At 39.4% G+C, this 15355-nt stretch overlaps 1 protein-coding gene across 8 annotated transcripts in view; it reads right to left on the reverse strand.

Moving 5' to 3' along the window:
• BANK1 (B cell scaffold protein with ankyrin repeats 1) overlaps positions 1 to 15355 on the reverse strand; it is a 138585-nt gene that overhangs the window by 98212 nt on the left and 25018 nt on the right. For 6 of the 8 annotated variants that reach the window (XM_038178678.2, XM_038178677.2, XM_038178679.2 and 3 more), the window contains 3 exons: positions 12977 to 13042; positions 1791 to 1939; positions 428 to 566 (listed from right to left, as the gene is read on the reverse strand). In XM_038178678.2, the coding sequence (XP_038034606.2) occupies positions 428 to 566; positions 1791 to 1939; positions 12977 to 13042 (354 nt within the window). The remainder of the gene's footprint in view (positions 1 to 427; positions 567 to 1790; positions 1940 to 12976; positions 13043 to 15355) is intronic. The other 2 variants (XM_072036978.1, XM_038178682.2) reach the window with 1 other exon arrangement.

A 15355-nucleotide genomic window follows, 5' to 3' on the forward strand; every position in this document is an offset into this window, starting at 1 on the left:
AATGGCATGAACATGAAAAAAAGAACAAAGAAAAATATTTCCTATGTCAGTAAGAATTATAGAGAGGAGTATAACCAAAGTTACTGCATTAGATGTAAAATGAAACATTTTAGTAATAGGGTAATAAGAAAAGAATATTAGCTTTCCATTTTATGGCAGTGTTTTTGAAGAATGTTAATCTGTGACTAATCAATGACATTTTAAGACTGCCACATGCCATTTAACCACACAAAAACAACCTAATAGAGCCTAGCTTCCCATAAATCACAAGGCCTTGCTTCTCTGCATTATTAATAAATGTTCTGTATGCAAAACCCATGTACAGGAAACACCTACAAAGCAGTGGGAAGTGAAACTACTTATCAGAAAAAGCGAAGGGAGTCCAAAATTTTCTCCTTACTTAAAGGTAAAGAATTTTTTTTCTTACCTAAGGCTTTCATATACTTCACCTTCTTATTCCAAGAGGCTGGCTGTGTCCTAATTCGTTGATTATCTGCTATGAATTCAATTTCAAAAGTTTCATCATCTATTTCATCTTTCAACAAAATGAATATTTCACCAGGGTTCTATAAAATTAAAATATGTTCCCATTAGTCAGTCTTTCATAAAATTATACTGAAAGCATAAAATGCAAATTAAAACATAAGTTGGAAGGAAAGTTCCTTTACCAATAAGTTCACACAAAAAAAAACATCACAACACCAAAACATGATGCCAGCTCAGTGTTATCCTTCACTATTTTACAAACAATAAATGAGAAAATTAATGTAGTACTTCAAATTCAGCTTACCTACCAATGTTCTAAAGCAGTATTTTAAATGCATATGTAGGTGTAGTGCTACTTCTTCTACAGCTATTCTACCGTACAGTCTAGAAAAACAACATTCAGCCATGTAAGAAGAACCTACAATACCTAAAACTCATTTAAACTCTTACAATGAGCTGACAGTAAAGTAAGACAGAAGCAGCAAGTAACCCGAGACAACAGCCCTCTACTGCCTCCTGAACTGAAGTGTTGTTATTGTATGTATAGGATATGGCATAAATGGTACGTATCAAAATAAAACATCTCTTTTATTACTTGATATTCAGCTGGTAATCTGCCCCCAAGGGCTAACATATGGGCAAGCCTGCTGAAACACAGCAAGCAAAATATATGACATTTTAACTGCAACCTCCATATCTGACCACAGCCACCCAATTACACGAAGGAATGCAGCACTGGATAATGTATTTCCTCTGTTTACATTTTCACGTATTTTCTCACAGCAACCCTGATCAAAACCAAACACACATGAACGTTTGTGTCCATTGGACGTGCATGCAGATATGTATACAAAAATATTTCTGATTTCAATTTAAAATTAGGCAAGGCATATGCTCACACAATCCCTCATTGTATAACTCACGCAGTATGGGTACATATATATGTGCCCATCATGGATTCTTCACAAGAGGCTCTCTGTATCTCCAGAAGTCACTGACTATATGCTCCCTCTCAACTACAAGGTCCTCGTGACAGTAACATCTCTACCCAAGCTGACAAATAATTCTCATAGAAATAAAATCCCTCAGAGGCTGTCTCAAAACTATTTTACTTGCAAATCTTCTGTCTGCAGTATGGATGTGACACAAAGACAAAATAAATCCGATTGCAGTCTTCATACACTCTCATTTTGGCCCCTTATCTGAGATTTGTTTTCAAAACTGATACAGTATGAATGAGACTGCAGCAGAAAAAGAAGAACACTGACTGTTATCCTGAAGATTTCAGCATCCAAAAACCTTACCTCACATGATATTCTTTCTGGAAGCACCAATACCGACTGCTCATTAGCTTCTAATGTTTCAGACAGTACTTCTGGTTCAAAATTGAGATCTGCTTTTTCTGGAGCTCCCCTGGTATCTGGTAAGTTAAAATCACAGCTGCTCTGGTCATCTGAAATAAATAAGGCAAAGGATATTCTTAATCACTCCAGATCAATAAAACATGGCAATGATTTGGTTTAAAATGTACTAGAGAACTTGCACAGCATTTGGAGTCACATTAAGGGCACTGTGTGAAAGCTTGGCAAAATTCCCCTTAATTTAAATAAGGTGAGCTTTTCCCCTCTGATCAAGAGTTTGCCTCTGTAGTTCTGGTCCTGCAACCTTTATTTCCATGAACAGGCTCTGCTCATATGCTTCATCTCACTGGGGTCAAAGCAGACATGGCCTTTAAACCAAAGTCACTGCGACATCCGAGGTTGAAGAGAAGAGCCAATTCTGCTGTCTCAGTAAAAGAAACTCTCTTGCTGATAGCAAGGAAGGATTGGTGAGGACAAGGATGCATGGGACCACATAACCACAGCAGCAGACACACATTTCCTTGACACTGAGACTCCACAGCCTTTGCCCTCCTTCACGAACAAAAAGATGGCCCCAAAGGCTTACATATTTTGTGTAGGGTAGTCTGGGTTTGGATGTGCTACACCAATCGTACAGGCAGCTTGTGACCGATTTCTTTTCTGTTTCCACTGTACCAGGAAAGGCCCAAGAGCCACAGTGAATCCTTCACCAAATCACCGAGCTTTAATGAGGAAATATAAAAGAATTGACAACTGCATCTGCAGAGCTCTGACTAAGCCTGGGTTTTAGCAAGGCTATTCCTCACACCTGCTGCTTCTCAGCTGTATCATTACTGCTCGGCTCCAGACACTCTATTACCCTGTACAAAACACTCTTGCCACCCATCTCAAAGGACTGCAGCAGCTCTTCATCACGCAAGATTACCCGGCATATTGCAGACACCTAGTTAGATTAATGACAACATCCCAAGCAGCTCAGAGTTAAAAATCCTGACTGGCTGGTGAGACAATATCCTGAGAGATATCAACAGGATCTTGTATTACTCTAAATTACGGAACATGCACAGCCAATTACATTCTGGGACACAAATAACTTTTCGGGCACATCTTTGCCTTTTAAATGGATGTGGAATTAATATAAATTTGTGATGGGCAGCATACAGAACAGTAGCAATTTGCCTCTGCTCAAACAAATACCAAAGGCATTTTTACTTCTTTCCAGAAGCGCTCAAGTCACGGAGGTACACAAACCACACAGCACTCCTGAGCAGCGCACAACTCTTTCCATTCAGCATCAGTGCTGGTAATTTACAATTAGTTTTCCCAGTTCTCGCTTGCCTTTATTTCCCCAGATGTCTCACTCTCTCTGATACAGAATGTTCCCTCTCCTTACCAACCTTGCTTTGCTTCTGAAGGCACGGATTTTAATAAATTTCTTCTATAATAAATGCAAGCGCTCAGCAAAGTTATGCTGGCGAATGTAGTACAGAAACTTTGGTATGCAGCGCCTGATGGAGAACGTGTTTTGGAGATGTGTTTTGATTTCTAAAGAGGTCTCAGAAGAAGAAAAAAAAAAAAGTATCATTTGTCCACGTTTTGTTGAGGAAGCTAAAGGTTCTGTGAACATCTATGGTGGGCGGTTCAGTGTTCATCACCAGCTATTAAAATTTCCCCAGCCTACTCCTGCTTATATCATCATGCCTTTAGTGCAAACTAATTCGCAATGCAAGTGCTGAATTCAGCGCAGATTGGTAAAATTACACTGAGCCTATGTGTAGACGCACTTCCCTGAATTGAAGTAGTTCTTGTTGCCTTTGCTTGGGTTTATTTTGAAAGTCAAATAAACTAAACTGAGTAAAGACTATACTGAAAGAGAATCCATGCAGTTTAGCTAATCCAGCTGAAAAAATAAGTTAATTTCTCTGATTATCATGGTAGAGACTAGACTTTATTCAGTATTGCCTTCAAGGCCTGAACCCTTGCAGGGGAGAACAGTTTTTACTTTGTGTGCCTAGGATGCCGTATACCCACAGCATGTACTTCAGGAATATTCTATGTTGAGATTTTAAGTCACTCATAAATCTTCTGCTAACATACTCAGAATTAGCTTCAAAAGGCAACTCATAGGAGGTGCGTGCTTCTTCTGAAAAATCTTCTGCCACGTTATGCAAAGGAGCCTTGCAAAGACAAGAACCATTTCATTATCAGCCAGACAGAGTGAAAGGACTGAATAATAAATCTGGAAGGCACTGGATTCATAGGTGCCAGCTTCCTGTCATTTATCATTCTTCAAGGATTGTGTGGACACATCCTAATCGATGTGAAGTTCGTGATAACTGTATTTCTACAGCCTGCGCTCTACTTATCAAAGGTGATAGCCGTTGCTTCCACCTTTTAATGTCCGCAATAATTCATCTAGCAAGGTCAATACTAGTGCTATCAATTTGATTCAAATTAGGATAATGTTTTCCTCCTACATTAACTGCTCTTCATATTTTTATTATGCGCACTGACATACATTATCAGGACTGCAGCCCAGCCAAAATTAGGACTGCACTGCTTTAGAGTTTACACAAATTATTAAGAAAAGTGGCTCTCACATCACAGACTTTGATATTAAATAGAATGAGGGATTCCCCTGTTGACTGTGAAGAGTGGTTAGCAATTTATTAGCTAAAAACGATCAAGCAAGACCTCTTCCAGTAAATGTCAAGTCTCTATTATATATGTATCAATGAAAATGATCTACAGCAGTCTAAGAGTAAGAGGGATTTATATCATCACCACCCTATATTTAGTGAGCAAACTCTAGAACCACCATTTCCAGCACTCAGACTCCTACCAGCAGCTGCATACTACCTAGCCTAAAATGGCATGGAACAACCAAGCGAAGTGTTAGTTACAGATGCTGAACAAGCAATACACCAGGAATTAAGCAAACTATGGGCTGGTGGCAGTAGCTAAAGCAATATGGTTCATAAGGGTTTAATATCACGGTGATAATATACTGCTAAAACAGATGGAGCATATGTATAGACATCTTTTGTGTTTACTGTGGGCAGAAGGTGTTATTTGCTATACAGGACTTCTGTACATTTGAATTTTGGACATCTTCAAAGTTAATCCTCTTCATGGTCTTGCGTTTGACCAGAAAGTGATGGCTAGGGAGCCTCATCAATTGTTAAGGCTTTAAGAAAAAAAATAAAATCATTTAAAGAGAATTTAGAACTGGAGGCAAAGATTATCTTAAAAGAAACATAAAAGGAACGTCATTATAATCCTAAAATATCTAAGAGAGTGGATATATTAAAGGGTAGGTGTAGCTTGGTGAATGTGTTCTTTTAACTTTTTACATTAGTGACCTATCTGTGAGGTTGTTCAAATGGAGCAGTAATGATTAAAATAATGGATGACTAAAAATGGATCCTTTCTTGTAGGGTCGAAATATAAGAAGTTATTGTTAATAACTAATGATGTTTAGACAGCACTACGAGCTAGAAGCTAAAAAGAAACCAAATCCTACAACAGTCTTCCATTGACTATTTGGGGTACTCCTGCTGGGAATTATCATCTGTTATAGAGGGCAATGCTCCATCTCCTTTGGGCTGTTTTTATTGGCTTGCTTTTGACGAATATCTATCACTGATCACCACGCAGAAAAAACTGATCTTAATTTAAAGATGTTATTTAAATAATCAAATATTTTACCTCAAATTACTGCAGCAGTTATTCCTTTAATTGGGTAGGGTGCTGATGTTTTCAGTTTTACCTCAATCTTTTCTCTAGGTCACGTAACTTCAAAACATCAATTTGGTAGATTTTACACAAAAAGTTTTGGATAGCATTACGGCTTCTAATTCCACGTTTTTATCTGAATTCATGAAATGACTTGGAAATTGCATTCCTTTGCATGAACTGCAATTTTCACGAAGCCCTTCTAATCCCTTGTGCATTCAACAACTAATGCCTAGCCGAGGCTTCTGAACAACTTCCCGATCACATCCGACCTCCTCCAAAAAAAGAATTGTAAATATCCTCTCTAGCTTTTCCTATTGCAGTCTACATGTGGGTTATAAATTGTCTGTCTTTGATTACTTGCTACATGTTTTGAGTCAACAATGTACGCGACAGATTTGGGGTAATAAAAATAGCAGAAAACAAACTTATAAAAGATTTATATGTTTTCAAAGGTTACTCATGGATTGAGTTTCACAGCCAAAATTTAGTTGGCTTTACAAAAGCAAAAATCCTGCTAGCTTTATGATTTTCAGTCCTTCTTTAGGTCTTGCTAAAGCAATGCCAGCTGAAGAAAAGAAACTGCCTTGAAAAAGGTCCTCATGCATCCCTAGATCACACAACAAGTAAGAGGAGGGAAAATAAGGGGCAAATCAGCTCAGACATGACAAGGAATGGAAAGGTGATTAAGCACATATGGCCAACTTGCCACGCAAAGGAAAAGACGGGGTGTTTTTAATCAAAAGATTAAAGTGAAGAAGATGACGGAAGAGCATTTCAGTCAGATTCAGCAAATTTTTGAGGCATGATCATGGTGAGATCGCTCCCTAGCATGATGTGAGGTATGGGCAGTGGCCGTCCCACTTTGTTCTGTGAGGTATAGCTAAAGAGAGGCTCACGTAAAACTGGCTGCCCTTCAGTTCAAAAGCTTGAAGTCAAACACATATGAGCACTCATCAGAGACGAGGACTGAAAGTAGAGCCAAAGACACACACACAAAGGCAACCTCCTAAATGCAGAAAAATGAGGAAAAGGACGAGTTGCAGCAGAGTGGCAATCAAAGCCAGCTTCTAACCGCAAGGGTTGCTCTAGAGAAGACCTGAGAAAGGCTGTAAGAAACATGGCAGCAGCAAACATCCACCATGCTGGGCTTGCCATTCAGCGAATCTATCTTACTCAGCATGAACTTGGGATTTAGTCATCTTTACCATAAGTCTTTGCCAAGATATAATTTCAAAGCAAATCTCCTCTTCTATACTCTGTTGAAAAGTCTTATTTTACTGATGGTGAGAGAGGCCTTGGGAACTGAAAGGTTTCTAAAATCACAGAAAATGATTAAACATGCTCAAACATACAAGCATCTGACTTAATTTCTTCCATTTGTTTTCTGTCATGTATAAATTCCAGACCAAGGTAAATGCATTCGTTACTGAACGTGTGCTAAATAACATTTCTCTCTATGCTGAATCATACATCTTTTGTAAAATACTTTGGCAGTTATCTTTGTTTTTCTCAAAATCATTCGCAGTCCCAGTTTCTGCTTCCATGGTTGAGTTCTTCTGTCAAAAACAGTAGCTTTCTGTGAGTTGGCCTATTTTGCCCATGTCTCCAAAATGGTTGTTACTTTATTTATAGCGAACAATTTTTCTTGCAAATAAGCATCAAACTGACAGCTTCCTTAAAAGCTATGAGGAACAGCATTTTCTTTTCTGAGAATTCAGACGATGTTCATGTTATATTAGCAATGGATGGTGCTGCAATCTTCATTCACGCCTATTTCTCACCCACAGCATAGTGTTCCCCCCACATCTATTGTTTTCTGCTTCACTATGTACATGCAGGCAAAGACTGATTTGATTGCAAAGGTGCGTACCCACCTTTTCTGTATTAATCAGGCATGGTTTTGTACATAATTCACCACTCTGATGTAGTTGTAGCCTAATGGAGCCAGCATAAAAGCATCGAAACAACATAAAAGTCATTGTAGGTGTATCCAGATTGGAAGAGGGGTACAAACGAAAAAATCTCACCTTCAAAAAAAACACCTAGAACTGCAAAAAGCAATTTACTATGAATTTCTCAATACTTCTTACTTAAGAAATAATTTGCATGAAATTGCAGGTGTTTGTTCCTATACGTACTTTCATATGACTTTAACTGTAGATTCAGAGGCAATCCAAAGCTAAAACGACTAACTAGCTCCCAACTTGCCTGTGGCCTGGAAAAAAAGATTTGATAAACTCATTAATCCGTGTTTTGGTTCCAGTGTATACATTTAGATTAGAGGTTTTTCTCTCCCTGTATATCACATTTTGTGCAATCAAATCCATGATTTTCAGCTGTAGCAGCAGCACGAAGAATACGACCGCTCTGCTTAGCTTTAGACACACAGAAAGACTTTCCCAAAGTTTCTAAGCTATTAGGCACGCCAATTAGTTTGGAAATAATAACTACTTGCCTGAGGTCATTCAGGTGTGGAGCAGAACTGCTGATGGAGCCCAAGCCTGTTATTTCCAGATTCTACACTGCAGGTACTTCCTTCCTGAGTCTTCTCCTGGGATAGGCAAACTGAAACCTGGCCCTCTGTGAGCACCAGCAGTTCTCAGATATTAAAGCCTAATATTATTGAATTAATTCATAATTCTTTAATGTTCTTAAAGAACCCATCCAGCTACTTCAGGGTTACTGGAGTTCTACCACAGTAAGAACACGGGCTTTTTGTTCCATTTCTCTGTGGTATCAGCACACACTTCACACTTATTTTTTTTCAGTAAAGGATGATACAGCACCAAACACTGCCCCAAGTCCGAGACAGTTACAACAAGAATAACAGAGATGTGTTACTCTCCAGCTGCTGACTCAGATTTCAGGTCGAATCTTAAACATTTCACAAACACCATCCTCAAGGATCTAGCAGTGAGCAGCCAAACTTTCCCCTTTTGACCACATCAGAAGCTATTCTCTTGATGAAGAATATCTTTTACAGCCATCAAGATTCAGTGACAAGGCAGAAAGGCCATGAAGTTTGACGTAACTGAATAGTCCTTTAACAACTGCACTGGGAGAGCTGGGGTGGAGAGACACAGGTAGCTGGCACCCCTCAGCCTTTGACCTACTCAAAGTACAGGACGTGGATTGTGAGCAGTATCCAACCACTGACACAAGACAATGTGCTCCACATCGCAGCATCCCTTAAATCAATCAGGTAATGGAAGCTAGCCTGGACTGCAGCAACTCGTTTATCAAACAGCAGAACTTGCTCTGAGTATGACAGCAGAGCTCCAATACCTGTGCAAGGCTTCTACCAATCCCTGAATGAGATTTATGGTGCTTTTCTTGACCTGTTCAGCTTTAAGTTATATAGGACGTGCCTGTCTAAGAGATCATGCGTCTCCCCATGCCACGCTGCCACAGTTTCAGTCAGCAGAAAGATTCCTACCAGACACATTTGGTAATAAAGAAAAAGAAAAAAAAATAAAAATGATTTGTTAGCAAGACCAACTCACCAGGGGAAAGGATGCTTTGCAATTTATTCCCACCTCTGGTTTGAAATAGCTAAAATCTATTGACGCTTATAGCAGACTAAACAGCACACTGATTTCTCAGGAACACCATAAAAAGTAGTATTTTAGATGTGTGTGCTTGGTTTCTAATTCGTATTTTCTTTTTGTTAGGTATATGAATATGAAAATAAATCTGAGGCCTTTACCTTTTAAGGTACCATCCTTGAATCCAACACCCAGATGCCAGAACACGCAGATTCTACTAAAAGAGGATTTCAGATAGCATTGTAAGAACTAACAGCAGAGCAGAAGGGCTCTGATAGCTCCTTTACCTCTGGAAGGGATGCCATCTACTTTGTTACCAGGTGCCAGCCTTTCTTGAGTTCATTATGGCTAAGGATATAGCTAACAGTATGCACATGTTAGTCTGAAAAAAACACTGGTCAGGACCAAAAGATGTCTGCTAGTAAACTTAACGGGTAGACAGCTATTACGTGTTCACATCATATTTCTGTGCTCAGACTGCCCACCCCTAATTCATTCAGTTCAATAGTACGGGATATAAACCTTAAAGGCAAACATTCAGAAAGACAAAGCCGTTTCACAGAAGGGAACAGCCTTTCTGAAGGTGAATATCAGCTAATGGGTACTTAAATTTTAGGCTAGTCATGCTTTGCAGATAAATTAATGAATGCAACTCAACAATAAGGCATTCAAATTTTTTAGCTATATGGTTACAAGACTGCATACCCTGATCCGAGTAAGATTGCTTCACTTCTCCAACCTCAGTACAAATTATAAATAATGAGTCTTTGGAGAGCAGAAAATTTCCCGAGGAACCACAAGGGAATCTCTCAAAATGCAGCTTTCTAGTAATAAATATAAGACTACTTTTGTTATAGAGAAACCAGAAATAAAGTAAATACATAGCATTTGTGAGTGGCTAAGGAGCTGACTTGTTCAGCTGTCACCTACAGGAATGAGCCCTCATAAATCTGTAACATGGTGATTAGCATTCCACAACTGGATCTTTTCCATCACTGGCAGGTACTAGCAAATCAATTGTTTTCACATCTGCTTGGAGCTCATATTTCCCCAAAGGATCGCAGTGATCATATTGTTTTTCCATCTTCCAATGTACTCTCTGACCTTTTCCCTCAAGGCCTTGCACAATTCACTTTAGTCAATCACTTCTTATTGATTGTTAGTGCTTGCTCATTCCCCATCTATCTTTGCTTTATTGGATATATTGTTTGTTTTCTTTTTGTGTGTGTGTGTCTTGTCATCCACTCACTGCTCTTTCCGCCCTCGTTGCTTAAGATTTCTTATTTTGGTGTTGCACTTCTGATCTGTTCAACTTTCATTCCAGTTCAAGTCTAAATTCCATCTTCCCTCAGCTTGTCCCTACTTTTGTGCAATGCCTGTACACTAAAAACACATTTCAACTTTCAGCATGACAGTCTACACCTTCCAAAAAACGTTGTTGTAAGAAAAAAAAAACTTCCTTGATTTAAAATTTCTCCAGTAATACTGTGTATTGGGTTTAGGTGGCAAGGTTTTAGTAGCGGAGGGCTGCAGGGGTGGGAGAGGAGTGAGGAAAATGTAGAAAAACAGCCCTGCAGCCCCCAAGGTCAGTGCAGGAGGTGCTCCAGGCAGGCAGCAGCAGTTCCCCTGCAGCCCGTGGAGAGGCCCCTGGTGGAGCAGGCTGTCCCTAATGAGCAATCCTCCTGTCCTGTCTCAGCCCTTGAGCCCTTTCTCACTGTATTTTCACCCCTCTTCCTTTGTGGAAGGGGTAGAAAGAGGACGGTTGTGGGGGAGTTTAGCTGCCCAGCAGCGTGAAACCACCACAAACTGCCGCTTCTGTTTTGTGTCATACATCCAATTCGGGGCTGCATATATTCACTTCTTATCAGAGAAAAGCGTTTTTCACAACTCATCCAAAGTCAAATCCTGCCCAGCCACTGGAAGGTTCACATGCTTTCTGCAGGGCACTAACACCGCTTCATTTGCAGCTGCCACCTTAGTTCCTTGGCTTTGAAAAGACTGACACGCTGAATCATGGAAAATGCAATCACTTCTCCTCTGGGGGTACTTCTCCCTTTGAAGTTTTGCAGCAGCATCAGGTAACTACTCCCCATTGCACCACCAAGAAGAAATCCTGACCAGGCATTTCCTTGTAGTCATTCAGGAGTCAGTCTTAACCACACATGTATGATACCATTACTGGGAATCCCTTTTTTCTAGTCAGCTCTTTCATTCATCACGTCAGCAGAGAATCGATCTGCTCCTCTTAGCAATACCCAGACATCATTAACCAGTTCAGGTTACATGGCATCCACCTGGGATCCTGCAGAACTTCTCAGCCATGAGCAGGAAGAAGGCTGCAGTGGGAAGGGAAGAATAACGTAATGCTGATTTTAATGGCATGGGACACGGATCTCCCAAGCGGTGAGAAGGAAGGCAAGTTTGCCATGGAAGATGACAAGTTTTCAGATCTCTCCGTCTTAAGTGCTTCAATACAATCAGTGCTACCGAGGTAGCTGCCAAAAGCTGACTGAAATCTGCGGTCCAGACTGTTCCAGCAAAGATTTCAAGCACAATTTTTTGCTTTTGATGCAAGTCTTCCTTAGCTGGAAAATCCTCAATTCATTTTATTACAACATCAACCACTCAGCTGATGGGAAACTTGAACTCAAAGCTGCTCTTCAAGTCTCCATATAAAAGAAGAAAAGGATTACACATGAAAAAAAGAGGCAGGGTTTAAAGGAGGACTTAGCTTAGAGGAGCATCTCCTCAGTCTTTTCCTAGAGTTCTGTTTTCCCTAACCATTCCCTCTCTTACTGTCCTTTTTGGGCATCACAAACATGAATGAAAGGAGCAGCGATGCCAATTTATTGAGCAACTTGCTGATGAGCCAGTAATGACAAAAAGCCGTCTTTATATCAGCAAACTTCTTCAATGCACTAAGCCACGGTCCATTCAGCACAGGACCAAAAGAGGCATCCATAGAAACCTTCACAATAGGGTTGTAGGGATAAACAGTGCCACTTTACAGCACTTTGCTGCTTGAGATCACACCACTACACCTGCAATGCCAAGACAATCCTTGTTGGAAGGGAGGTGGGACTAATAGAAGAAGGTTTAGTAGGAAGAAATGCTTGGTGCTAAATACTCACTTCCATATTATACACATTTCAAAGGGGCTTATTTCCAGCTAGTTCTCGTCTGGACCTGCACGATGCACACCTGTTAGTGTCTGAAGTGTGAGCAGTGAGCTTACTGAGTGCATTTGCCATTTTATTTTTATCTCAAAAGTCTCCAGTACAAGTGCCCTGAGACTGTTAAGCATTGTGAACTAAAGCACGGTAAGCGTTTAAAAGCATGTAAGTTAACGTGAATGTTTTGAAATTACTTTAAGAAGCTAAAATCTTAAACTCCATAGGTCACTGACATATAGAAATGTAATTCATGCCAGTAAAGAAGAACCAGCGAGCTGGCAGCATCCTTCAGTGACTGATGCTGCAAATATAATGTGAGTAGGACTGCTCTATCCAAAATATCTGATCAGCTCTTTTCTCCACAAGCGAAACTCCATATTTTGGGAACAGAAAAAAATATTTTTTCAAGGTCTTCCTTTTTTTTCCACTCTGAATTCATGGAAAAAGGAAATGGCCCTGTTGAATCTTCTTCTTTTTAAATTCCTCACAAAAACACATGGTATAGATGTGTGGGTGGGATGTCTGAAAACAAGGCATGTTCCTCTACACAGCTGTACGCTATGGTAAGATCAGTTTATTGCCTTTCATGTCTGACAAGATGCAAGGAAACAAATTTCATCTCCTTGAATAGAGCCACTACTCTTCAGAAAATGCAAGGGGAATTCAAACTCACCATCTGCAAGAACGGCTTCATATATGTAAGAAAAAGAGGCTCCAGGACTTTCGTTCTGTGGCTTACCTAAGAAAGAGAATAATTCTTTAATGGCTATCTCTTACAAAACATCTTTAAATTGTCATCAACTTAGGATAGTAATCATCACTGCTGTCAAATTTATTGTTTCACTGAATCTTTATTTTGCCCTAAGGAAGACCTTAGCATTAGAAAACAATCAAAACATTGGCAAAGGAAAACAGTTAACAAACGGACAAGCAGCTTAGAGCCTCACAAAAAAGGAAATGTCAATACATTTATTTGAATTTTTTTTTTTGTAAGATGAAATTTTGGATGTTATTCTAAATGGGTAATAAGGCTATCTTAAAGCTACAGTTTTTCAGGTAGGGAGAAAAAAATCCAAAAGCGAGTGGAAAGCAATCCCAGAGATAGATTCAGATGGAACTGCATTTACCCCTTTTCCGCAAACCACCAAATGACTGATCTTTTCACTTTATTTAGATTGCATGAAACCGAACACTCAAAAGCAGTCTCTCTCCGTTGTGGTATACTGCTGACTATTTCTTTTAAACCAATCTGTACTGGGAGCAGATCTGCAGACCTACTCTGGCACTGACTGGTGGTTTTGTACTACAAGATGGTGCTGTTTACCCCAATTCAGTAATTCTTTTAATAACAGGAGTCCAGTGAATGTGGAGGGGATTCCAGTGAGAGGAAAAGGCTAGTGATATCTGCTGACTCCTGCTCCAGAGATTTTAAATAATTTCCTGTTCCAATCCTGAAGTTTTAAGGCAAAAAAGGTAGCAAGCCTTTTAAAACATGCTTCAGAGAAGTTCTCATTAGTTTTGTATTCCTCTTTTCTTTGAAAGGCTTTACAGATGACCTGCAGATGTCTGAGCAGTCACACAACTGATCTGAAAGCAAAGGGAGTTTGAATCTGGACATACAGAGTGCATTATGGTGGCAAGTGTCACAAAAAGCCATGCCTCCAAGTAGAACCAGAAGAAATGCTTTGCCTTAATCTTGCTAAATACTGGTATGTAAAACGGTGACCAACCCCCCTGGTGGGGTAGCACTCATCACACAGAAATGAGCTCTACAGCACAGCACATTAGCAAATTGATAATTCTGTTTTCTCAACAGGATCTGAATGGCGTACAGATGCCATTCAAATGGCATCAGTAATGCAGCCACAAACTCCAACACAAAACAAAGTATCAAATAACTGCTAATTAACTGAGTACTACTTATCCTGCGTGCTAATGAGGCCAGCTTCTTGAGAGGGGGAAAAAAAAGAATGCACTTACGTAATTAAAGGCAATCAGTGCATATGAGCAAGGGGCCTAATTAAAATCTAATAGGCTACTTTGTATCTGCAGCATTCTGACTTTTGAACACTTACAATTTTAACTGTAACAACATTTTTTGGACCAAGCTCTGTCCTCAAAGCCATTTGAATCATTACAGGGAAACCCTACCAAGATAGAAATCTGATTCTATATCAAAAAGTTTTGTTTTTTTTTCCCTATCCTAATAGGAATTTTATTCAGCATGAGCTTATATAGGTGCTATACTACTTTGTCAGTGATTTTTTTTTATTTCTTTCTTTTAAATTAGGAAAACATAACCCTTATTTTATCTTACTTTCAATGAATTGACACTGACATAATAGAAATACATTGTGGTGAAACTACAAAGAGCACTTCTGCTATAATAATCTCTGCATGCCAGAAAACACACAAAGAATGCACTTCCAGAGGACTTCCCTAGATGCCTTCCAATAACTTTTCCACAATTGTGACTGGTAACCACAGTATAAAAACTAGAGGGGAGTCAATAATATGGTATTTTAAAGACATAAGGCTACAGATTCTTGTGCAATAAAAAACAAAAATGTGTCCACAAACAACCTTGAAAGAGCAGACTAATGATGATAAAGCCATTAATTCCTTTTTAAAATGAAAAATGCATAACCTAAATAAACAACAGTAAAATCACAGTACGTTAATTTAAAGTAGTACATGCTGTGGCAGCAATGCTTATGTTCTATTAATTTGACTTTATTAATAAAAAAAACTTCATGAATTTGTCCTACAGTGAATGTCTTTTAAAGGTATCTGTACGTTCACTTTCCCAGGTGTAAGCAGTTTTCATCCAATTAGCATTAAAAAACAGAGGAAAAACATCACTACCCGATGCACGCTTCAGTACCCAAGCACACGGGTCACCTCGACCAGCCAGCCAGATCAAAAAATGAGCTGCTGAAAAATCTGATGTGATGACTAAAGTTGGCTTTGGATTTTGCAAGAGTAAGACACGAAGGAACACAGAAATCAAAGAGTTTAAGCAGCAGGGGCAGGCAGTCTCAAGAACAGATCC

The sequence above is a fragment of the Anas platyrhynchos genome, chromosome 4 (assembly GCF_047663525.1).
Source record: "Anas platyrhynchos isolate ZD024472 breed Pekin duck chromosome 4, IASCAAS_PekinDuck_T2T, whole genome shotgun sequence".
Classification (NCBI taxonomy): domain Eukaryota; kingdom Metazoa; phylum Chordata; class Aves; order Anseriformes; family Anatidae; genus Anas; species Anas platyrhynchos.